This window comes from Alosa pseudoharengus, unplaced genomic scaffold, assembly GCF_046254945.1.
Source record: "Alosa pseudoharengus isolate Yale_2024_CS ecotype anadromous, Long Island Sound unplaced genomic scaffold, YU_APseudo_1.1 YU_APseudo_1.1_scf_5, whole genome shotgun sequence".
NCBI lineage: Eukaryota > Metazoa > Chordata > Actinopteri > Clupeiformes > Clupeidae > Alosa > Alosa pseudoharengus.
The window spans coordinates 15,823,560-15,834,475 of record NW_027468837.1 but is presented as its reverse complement, the minus strand read 5'-3'; the positions used below and the strand labels follow the sequence as shown (position 1 = coordinate 15,834,475).

General features: G+C 42.4%; 1 protein-coding gene across 2 annotated transcripts; it reads right to left on the bottom strand.

Annotated features, from left to right (window-relative positions):
- Positions 1-60: 60 nt before the first annotated feature.
- On the bottom strand, positions 61-8,329 carry LOC143104619 (ras-related protein rab7). 2 transcript variants are annotated; one of them, XM_076268754.1, is made up of 5 exons: positions 8,095-8,329; positions 7,590-7,716; positions 991-1,212; positions 771-896; positions 61-178 (listed from the first exon to the last, which is right to left on the bottom strand). In XM_076268754.1, exons 1-5 carry the CDS (start codon positions 8,148-8,150, stop codon positions 83-85), a joined length of 627 nt encoding a protein of 208 aa, XP_076124869.1. In that variant the 5' UTR covers positions 8,151-8,329; the 3' UTR covers positions 61-82. The 2 variants fall into 2 exon arrangements, with proteins under 2 accessions (XP_076124869.1, XP_076124870.1); XM_076268755.1 differs by having other exon boundaries at positions 88-178; positions 775-896.
- Positions 8,330-10,916: the final 2,587 nt, after the last annotated feature.

Sequence of the window (10,916 nt, the reverse complement as noted above, 5' to 3'; positions counted from 1 at the left end):
GTTTTCTGGTGATGTGGTTCAGCTTGTCTTGATAGGGCCTGATGTTGGCAGAACTGGTTCTCAGGTCCAGTGGCGGAGTTGGTCAGCACTGGCACTTATCCCGGCGGATCTCACTCGGATTTTCACTAATCTGGATCTTGCCATCAGTGGTGTCCACAGAGTCCTCCTTCACCTCAAACTGCAGGGAGTGATATTAGATTATAATAGTATATACATGGGGTGGGTTCACCAATGTAGGCATGGACGGATTATGAGTCATTGGGCCCATGGGCACAGACATGAAAAAGCCCCCCCCCCCCAAGACAATCTCCAAAAAGGCCCATGGAATTCTGGAGGGACTGGTCAACAGATTTAACGTTTATGACAACGCTTCTGTTATTAAGTGACATGAAAAAGCCCCCCCTCCCCAAGACAATCTCAGAAAAGGCCTGCAGAATTCTGGACGGACTGGTCAACAGATTTAAGGCATCTTGCTGTGAATAAAAGATGCTGATTACAAAGCATGATTATCACACAGTATGACCTGTGGGGGCCTATTCAGATATCAGGGGTGGAGAACATAATGTAGTAGTAACTTCACACAGAGCTTCAGGGCCCCTTGGGCCCGGTAGGCCCGTTTAATAATCCATCCCTGCGTGTAGGCTACCACTGATTTTAGCTGAATGTAGCATGTGAATTACTTTTCACAATATCAATGACAAAGCCTTTAAGAGTACACAGCAAAGATTCTAGAACAGAGTTCCGCTCTAGAATCTTTGGTACACACTCACATACTGAAGTGCAGCACAAGCAGCCTGATGGAATGATTTCTCCACGTTAATGTCCTCTTTTGCACTTCCCTCGATGTAATCCGCTCCTGCTACCCGACACCATCGTTGGGCCTCTTCTCTGGATACCTTAGGCACACCGTGGAGTAATTTAGGTGTGGCTGGATTAGTCACTGTATTTATACATCACGAGACAGCTGGTCAGTATGGTGTGTACACAAACCTGCCTGTTCTTCAGGTCTGTCTTGTTGCCCACTACCACGAGTGGGAAGTTAGTGGGGCTTAGAGGCTTGACCTGCTGTGAGAGAAATTCGTGAAGCCAAGTGTCCAGGGCATAGAAGGAGGCTGTGGAGGTGACGTCAAACACAAGCAGGCAGCAGTGAGACGCTCTGAAGAAGGCCGCCCCTAAAGACTGGAACCTCTCAGTACCTGCGGTGTCCCAGATCTGAGGAGCAAGACATTTAAGATTACAGCAAACCAGTCCAGAGAAGCATGGATTGCCAAGTGAATTAATCACTTCATTAATGCCTGCTATGAAGGCAGTACATTTAATTTAATAATATAACTAATCTATAAAGACTTATTTGCTATTTTCTCAGAATTTATGTATGAATCAGATGCTCTTAAAATCTTGATATATTAGTGGACTCTTCATGGTCCCTTATTTGAATCATGTTAAAGTAGTATGCCCACAGGTCACAGGGTTTACCTTGACAGTTTGGTTATACTTTACTTGACAGTATAGACGTAAGAGTGACATGACACTGTCATGAACGTTTATGACATAACGCTTCTGTTATTAAGTGACACTTGGTTTTTGTCATAACAAGTTAGGGTTAGGGTTAGGGATAGAGTTAGGGTTAGGATTAGGGTTAGAGTTAGGATTCATGTGTCATGACAGTGTCATGTCACTCTTATGTTGATACTGTCAAGTAAAGTGTTACTGACAGTTTTTTGTGACTACTGTTAGACATCTAATACTAATTTGGGAAAACAGAAGTGGAAGTTGTCTGCACCTATAACAGCAAAACAACTTTCCACTGAGCTATACTTGCCCCTTTCCTAGCCTTACGCTGTAGCCTTGGCTTATGTGTTGTTTTTTGTTTGTGTTTGCCTGTGTGTTTGCAGTGTGTTCTGAATGAAGGCTCAAATCAGATATTCATTATGTGTGCTTTTACGATTGTTGACAAGCATTTACCTAACTTTAAAACACTTTTTCTCTTCACAGAAATACACCTACATCATACAGTTGCCCAAAATAGTTAATTTTCTGAAAAAAAATTTTGTTAGTTAAGTTTACATTTCAAAATACAAAAATAAAACTTTCTCTATACATACACAAACTTTAACAAACCATAGGGAATCTGATTCAATAGTGGATATTTTTTGCAAAACACTACCATGTGTTTTCTATCTAAGAGATACTACAGTCAGTAATGTGCACCAGCTCTCAACATAGCATTTTAAAAACTGCATGCTTTTTATGTTTCAGTGCAGTTACCTACAATGCACAATACGAAATCCATTGTTTTTTTACTGTAGCCATCTATTTAGTAGGCCCTAGTGTCAAATGTGTGAATCTTAGCATCATGTTATCTAAAAATCATAGTCTTTTTTTACAAGAAAGTTGAAAGAAAAGTAGAAAGTGACAGAATTGCTGTAAAAAATTCCTTCCTGATAACAAAATATGTGATAAATGAACCAACCTTTTTGAGATGCGTTGCTGGCTGGCATCAAATTCAGAACGAGCATATATTTCCAATTAAATAGTACAATTTGTGAGTTCTGATGTTGTCTATGTTTTATTGCAACTATATAAGCTTTATGTGATTTGCAGATATTTATTTTTATTTACATTTTACACAGAATCCCAACTTTCTCCCTTGAACGTTTTTTGGTCCAACTACCGATACTCTTCTGCCTGATTCAGCTTCACCTATTCTTCTTCCTCTATTTTTTCTCTGCTCGTTTTCTAGATTGAACAGAATAAATCCAAAAATACCCCTTTTTACAGCATTGTTCCATTACAATAAAAGAACGTCAACACCTATGCCTCCATTGAGGGTGGAATTAGGTATGGTTGGTCTATTTTACACAATGTACAGTAAATCAGTAAATCTCAATCTTTCGATGATCTGTTCATTCAAAAATGCTCATCAACCGTTTCAGTATAGCTTTTGAGCATCTGTTATTGTGGTAGAGGCTTTGTAAGACTTTGAACATTGGGTTCTCTATTGCATGCTGTGTGTAAGCATTTGAAAATAATACAAGAAAGATTGATACTTTTGGTATCTGTAACCTTGTCTGTAAAGAAGACTGTTAATTGATTGCATATTGTGTTAATGATCTACAACAGACGGATGTTGTGGTAATTGTTTTTAGTTGACTACAGACTGGACAGAAGTATGTTAATGATTATAAAACATGTAATCATTTACATCATAGCTAAAGCTAAACACCTCCTTGGAATTAATTGTAACACTAAATATGCTGAAAAACCTGGAGATTATAGATTACAAAAACTCTGTTCATTGAAATCTGACTCAACTTCCTCTACTTCTGTGTCCTGAGAGTCTGATGCTGCTGATGTAGGCCTACTTGCTCTGTATAGACCATTTTAAAAATAACTTTCAGTGTCCCGCCGGCAGTACGGTTACCCCCCTCCCCCCAACATTCTAAATCAATTGTATGCACCATATTGCTGTGTAGCATAGTAATGTTATACACCATTTCAAAGCTTTGACTCTTGGGAATCCAACTTTTTTCATGTACAATCGGTATAGTGCTTTACATTCTCAGATTAATTTTATTATGTCTCAATTAAATTTGATCCAAAATGCCCCCCTCCCCCTCCTCCGCTTTTGGTGATACCCTGACTTCTGGCTGCAGTGTAGACAAGAATCCATAGAAATGGAATCTTCATGTTGTATTATCCAATATTAGTTGTACAGATGTATAGTCTATCTTATACACACTCATTGAACCAACAAAGTAAATGCAAAAATAGAGACTTTTTTGTAATTATTCCATATTTTGTGTAGTCAGTCTATATCAGAACACCTGACATACAATCTAAATAGTCCACAAGAAACCTCAAAGTGTTACCTTTCATTTGAGACCAGGATTATGCTTCTACACAAAGGGGTTCATGTGCAGTAAGCCTTTGATTGTCAGTATGCATTTTGGATAACAAAAAGTCCTATGGGGAGTATCCATAGGCATTTTACAAAACGCATGGGCATACCTTGGCAAATAATAGTCTAAAGCACTCATATTTTCATTTTATATTGATCAACTTTTGCAAACAGCTTCACAAGACCTGGTGCTAGGGCTCAGTTGTGTTTCTAAGGGATATCAAGTGACCTAGAGGGCTGAAATGTGGTCAGTTCAGAGATGCTTGTAATCCGGGAGAAAGAAAAAAATATATTCTAGCCTCTGTAGCTCTTTGTCAGTACATCACACAGTTATCTTGACTGCTTCATACGAAAGCTACAGGTTCTCAGCTTTCTATAGAGGTCCAGCACTTGATGGTGGACCCCAAAAGAGGTGGGAACAATGCCCTTGTAAATAGGCACAGTGCAATTTCAGGCAAAAACTTGACATTTTTACTGAGAACTATGTAGTTAAATTATCATATCACTGGCTGATACAGGCTTATCAAGTGTGTGTGTGTGTGTGTGTGTGTGTGTGTGTGTGTGTGTAGGGATGTAAAGGTATGAACATTTAACCTCACGGTTATAGTGACCAAAATTATCATGGTTTTCGGTATTATCACGGTATTTCTAAAAGTGTGTTCGATATGTTCAGAAAGCACTGATAGGCTTACACAAGCTGAAATAGTTTCAAAAAGTGTCCCGTTCACTTTTTTCTTCATGTTAAATTGGCTATGTGCTTATAGCTTAACTTACCCTACCATAACTTGGAGTTTGCTATTTCTGTTATTTGGATGCAATGAGTGAGACCAAAGTAAGCGTTCAAAATAAAACTTTAGGCTACTGTATTGTCCTGATAACTTGAGTGGAATGGATTTAATGTGGACGTGAACATAAAAAGAAGCAGAGTGGCTACATGATACAGTGCACATTTTGCGGTAAAAAAGTTCCGCCTTTTAAAATCAGGTGTAGCCTAATCCGAATTGTAGTTAAAACCATCAATTAAACAACAGAATCAGTAGGGTACCAGTTTTGTTCCATTGTACCAGGCCTACTGTATTTCAAAAGCAGGCTCGAATGAAGCTGGGAAGGATTAAACACACGGTTTCCACACCGTGGTAATCAACAGTGATAATCATGATGTTTGAAATGAAAACGGTAATTATTATCGTCAACATTTTTATCGCGGTTTACCATTATACCAGTAATCGTTACATCCCTATGTGTGTGTGTGTGTGTGTGTGTGTGTGCGCATGTGCATGTGCATGTGCATGCATGCGTGCGTGTGTGCGTGCGCGTGTGCGTGCTGCTTTGACACAACAGACTGGGAAATGTTTAAGCAGGCAGCAACTTACAACAACCAGACAGACATAGAGGAGTATACAGACACTGTAACCTCTTACATCACCAAGTGCATTGATGATGTGACCCACACAAAAGACATCATCACTCGGGCTAACTGGAAGCCATGGCTGACAGGGGATGTCCTCAGGCTGCTGAGGGCCAGAGACAAAGCCTACAGAGCTGGGGATGAAGCTGGCATGAGAACAGCGAGAGCTAACCTGTCCCGTGGCATCAAGGAAGCAAAAAAGGAATACACTCACAAGATAACCACCCACTTCAAAGACAGCAGAAGCATTCAGGCCATCACGGACTACAAGCCCGCGCCACAGAGCTGTGAGAGCAACATCCCTCTGCTCAACAATCTGAACCGCTTCTTTGATCGCTTTGAAGCACAAAACAGCACTTGCCCACAGAAGACCCCTCCCCCTCCACACGAGCAGCCCCTGTGCCTCTCTGCCGACAGCGTGAAGAGGACACTTGCTGCTATCAACACCCGTAAGGCAGCAGGCCCAGACAACATCCCAGGTCGTGCGCTGAAGGACTGTGCTGAGGAGCTTAAGGATGTCTTCACAGACATCTTTAACACTTCCCTGAAGCAAGCCATCGTCCCATCATGTTTCAAAGCTGCCACCATCATACCTGTGCTGAAGAAAACTGCTCCATCCTGCTTCAATGACTACCGCCCCGTGGCACTGACACCCATCATCATGAAGTGCTTTGAGCGGCTTGTCATGTCACACATAAAATCCATTCTCCCCCCCCACCCTGGACCCCTTCCAGTTTGCATACCGAGCCAAACGGTCCACAGAGGATGCAATCTGCTCTGCCCTCCACCCAGCCCTCACCCACCTGGAAAAAAGAGACTGCTGTGAGATTGCTGTTTATAGACTTCAGTTCTGCATTCAACACCATAATACTACAACAACTCATCTGCAAACTTGACAAACTGGGACTCAGTACCTACCTCTGCAACTGGCTACTGGACTTCCTCTGGCTGCGTGCTCAGTCCGCTGCTCTTCACCCTGCTGACGCATGACTGCACTGCAACCTACAGCAACAACCACATAGTGAAATTTGCTGACGACACAACTCTGGTGGGTCTCATCACCAAGGGAGACGAGACTCAATACAGGTTGGAGGTCGACCTTCTGACCACGTGGTGCAGGGACAACAACCTCCTGCTGAACGTCAGCAAGACCAAGGAAATTGTTGTTGACTTCCGGAGAGGTCACACCCAACACCTGCCACTGACCATCGACGGTGCTGTGGTGGAGAGAGTGAGCAGCACCAAATTCCTGGGGGTGCACATCAGTGAAGACCTCTCCTGGACCACCAACACTGCATCACTGGCAAAGAAACCTCAGCGCCGCCTGTACTTTGCGGAAACTCAGGCGAGCAAGTGCTCCACCAGCCATCATGACCACATTCTACCGAGGCACCATTGAGAGCATCCTCTCCAGCTGTATCGCTGTGTGGGGCGGAAGCTGCACTGAATACAACAGGAAAGCCCTGCAGCGCATAGTGAACACAGCTGGAAGGATTATTGGTGCTTCACTCCCCTCCCTGAAGGACATTTACACCTCCCACCTCACCCGCAAGGCGACCACAATTGTGAGTGAGGCAAGTCACCCCGCTCACAATTTGTTTGATCAACTGCCCTCTGGGAAGAGGTACAGAAGCCTGCGCTCCCGCACCACCAGACTCACCAACAGCTTCATACACTAGGATGCTGAACTCTCTCCCCCCTCTCCCCCCTCCACCCTCAGCTACATAACATCCTGGACTTTGGACCCACAATGGCTGCCTTGCACTACTCGCACTACTCTACTTGCACACTTTGCAACTTGTTGTTGTTGTCCTGTTGTCCTGAAAACACTTCTGAACACACTTCTGCTGCTCTTACATAACTTGCACCACTATGCCACTTGCATACTTAGGTCAAACAGAACTACCTCAGCCATTTATTGGCCTGACTTTTGCACTATTATATTGACTCTCTACTGTATGCACAATTACACAATTTCAACCCAAATTTTGCTGCTCTTATTTTCTTCATTGTATGTGCCTTCTTATTTTTTACTTTTTATATTGTTTACTTGTATGTTATGTGTGGACCTAATTGGTAAAATATGTCTTGTCTCCACCGTGGGATAGTGGGAAACTAATTTCGATCTCTTTGTATGTCTTGACATGTGAAGAAATTGACAATAAAGCAGACTTTGACTTTGACTTTTTGACTTGTGTGTGTGTGTGTGTGTGTGTGTGTGTGTGTGTGTGTGTGTGTGTGTGTGTGTGTGTGTGTGTGTGTGCACGTGCTGACGCTCACATGGAGAACCACAGATCGCCCATCCACAGAGATCTCCTTGGTGAGGAAGTCTGTGCCAATTGTGGCACGGAACAGATTGGTGAAGCGATGGTTGACAAAGCGGTTCATGAGGGAGGACTTTCCCACACTGAGCAGGACAGGAGAGAAGTCTTTAGTGCTGCTGTCAAAGGCTAAACGGTAGGCCTACTGCAGAAACTTCTAGATAGATAGATAGATACTTTATTGATCCCTAGGGGAAATTCAAGGTCACAGTAGCATACAGACAACATACACACACACATTCACTAACAGCAGAAAATAAAAGTATATAATATAAAAAAAACACAACTAAGCAATAAGGACTGCACTTCTGCAGTCCTTCTGGGGATAGTACTATTTATGCTCTTGGTTGTTTATCATTCAAATCAAAACAAAAACCCTCTATCTGCTAGACAACATTTAAATATCCTGTAAATATATCAATATGTACTACAACTGTTTCTATTTGACTTCTTAAATGCCTTACCCAGAATTGCCCATCATGATCACCTTCAGATGTGGTTTTCTCCATTCTGGCTTCATGTTTCAGGTGTGGTTAGCAAGTTTCAACCCAATTTTGATCCTCAACATTTGTGGTATTGAGTAACATGCAGTCTTCTGGGTGCCTTAATCCATGTATGGTAACATATGTTGCTCATAATATATCTAAGATCAACCACATGGTCTAATTCCAGAACGGCTGTTTGCTTCACACAGGTGTTCCAAACGTTACTGTACCAGCTGTTCAACAGGTATTTCGGGTTGGTAATGTTTAACAAGGTTATCATTTTAAATGACGGATCGATAGCTAAACAAACAGGTGTGGCTTCTGTAATATTTCTCTACTCAAGTCAGTGGTGCTTATTTGGTAATAGCCTCCACATATTATCTGCCATTTTGTTGTTGAATTAAGAAAAGTTCATTTCTCTGTAAAATTATCATAAGGAGTTGTGTTTCTCTGGAAAAACATTTGCATACCAGTTTACCAAACAGAAGTGAATGCTTTCGGATCCACATTAAACTTAAGTATTGCTATTAAAATTAAACTTTGGAAATATAAGACTATTTTATTTATTTTTTTACCAGAAATTTGTCAGTCATAAAATAAGATAACAAATGTGAGAACATTGAGATCCATTGAGTAAATACCAGCTCTCATAATGTCATATTATATCCTTATAAGCCATAGAATTGCCAGCACACATACACTCGAGTGAACACAACTCGTTGGAATCTTGGAGAGCTAGACAGTTCCTGGGGATTACCAGCAGAGGATGCTATGTATTCAAATGGAGGCCATGTTGAGGTTTGGGCGTCTGAGCCATAAGGACCAAACCACAAACCATCCATATGTAAGACACTAGAAGAACAGACTAGTCACATTTACATGTATTCTTTTCACTACCTCCATTTATTATTTTAGCGACGAACAGAACTTTTTTCCCCAAGATTAGATCTAGCAACAGGCCAGCAGGGCCAGTTCCATGAGGCCTCGGACTGCCAGGCTGTGCTCACTGTTAGGCCCAGGATGTTCAAATTACTGTTCGGTCTTTCTTCACACTGCAGGCCCTGCAGTGCTAACAACATGAGCTCCCTCAGTACCAGCAGGGAGTAGCAGGAGGAAGTTTGTCAGTAGGGCCCCTGGGTCCTTACAGTGCAAGTTGACCACAAGGGCTCCTTGGTACTCAGATGTGTGCATGCATGTGTGCAATGCATGCGTGTGCGTGTGCCTGTGTGTGTGTGCTTACTCAACTCTAAAGCCACAACAACCAGAAATTGAAAAAAATGTCTTTAACCACCATATGGTTTACACACTAGACGTATCGTTACGTCTCAAAGTATTGTTTAGACATTATTTTACTATTTGGGTGTACAATATCTGCTCCTTCATTTTCTTCAAGGAAAAAGCAGCTCGTAATTTGGTTGCTGGCCAGCTAGCTGTTGTGTAAAATCTGTACACAAACATAGCAGAGAAAAGCATTTACCAACTGATGCCCATTTTTTTGCCATACCTTTATTGTTATAGTTATTTAGTTGCTATAAGGACATATGATGCCTTTATAACTAGCAAAATTCAGGTACTTATCATTAAGCCTGTCTCCAGGGATGGATGCACACAATATTCCCTCATGCTTTGTAATTCTGCATTTTCTTCCTAGTGCTTTTAGCTGAAATTAGAAGACCCCAGAGAGAATAAGAGGGCGTGCCTGAAGTCCCTGTGGCAGTTAGGGTGTGGATCCATAAACTGTAAGCCATAAAAGTGATGAGGATGAAAACCTACTCACACTACCTCTCTGTTACGTCTTGGTATATGTGTGTGTGTGTGTGTGTGTGTGTGTGTGTGTGTGCGTGTGTGTGTGTGTGTGTGTGTGTGGACTGATCTCTTCCTGTAGGTCAACTGACAGAGCTTTGAAGGTGCTCGGAGGCCTTGGAAGGTCATGGGGTTCATTCCTTGAGATCATGCATTTTGACTAAATATATTATGTCACTGCATATTGAGATACTGGGGAAAACAAATGTCAGCAGGTGTTAGCTTGTGTTGGTGTGTGGAATTGTGTTGCTATAGTGAGCTGAGGGAGAGTCTAAACTTAACCTGATGGGTTTTGTTCCTCTGTATACAGTGATGTGAGCTGAGGTTTTGAGGTTGCAGACACATCCTCTTATTTCAAAGCTTTGAAACGTGGACATTCTCTCCCTTACCCACAATCTCCTTCCTCAGAGGTCGACCTTCCCTGTCCAACCGACAATGCAAATATTCTCATTCTTGGTATTGGTATGGCAACTGGTAACACTCAAATGCATGTGCACACGCACACACACGCACACACAAGCACGCACACACACGCACGCACACACACACACCCGTGGCGGCCGGTGGTTAAAAAAATAACGGAGGAAGGAATGTCCGCTTGATTGGTGTAAGTGGCAAATGTGAGGTTGTGATGGTGTTGGTGGCATATGTGAACAATAGAGTATGTAGGCCGCCTACCCAGACACATTTATAGCAGCAGTATGTACTATGTAGCATTTTAACTGGCAATGTTGTGCAATAAATGCTGTTCTGACATTCTCAGGGGGGGTCTGACCTAAGGAGCTAGGCTAGCATACAGCAGCCAGAAAAGTTGTGGGTTCAATTCTTGGCTTCCACCATTGTGCATTTGAACAAGGCACTTAACCCCAGATAACGTTCTTGCACCGTTGCCGCTAAAAACAGCACCCCCTATCGCCCTTGGCCATTGAAAACGGCGTGATTCACGAGCCGCTGGGGTCCGAGGCGTTTATAATGGACTTCAATGAGGGGCTTGAGGA

Excerpts from the sequence above, each read along its gene's own strand:
- LOC143104619 (XM_076268754.1), bottom strand. The coding sequence starts at position 8,150 with ATGAAGCCAGAATGGAGAAAACCACATCTGAAGGTGATCATGATGGGC. Across the intron at positions 7,717-8,094 it reads ATCATGATGGGCAATTCTGG|TGTGGGAAAGTCCTCCCTCA; the intron begins GTAAGGCATTTA and ends TGTCCTGCTCAG. Across the intron at positions 1,213-7,589 it reads GGCGATCTGTGGTTCTCCAT|ATCTGGGACACCGCAGGTAC; the intron begins GTGAGCGTCAGC and ends CTTGCTCCTCAG.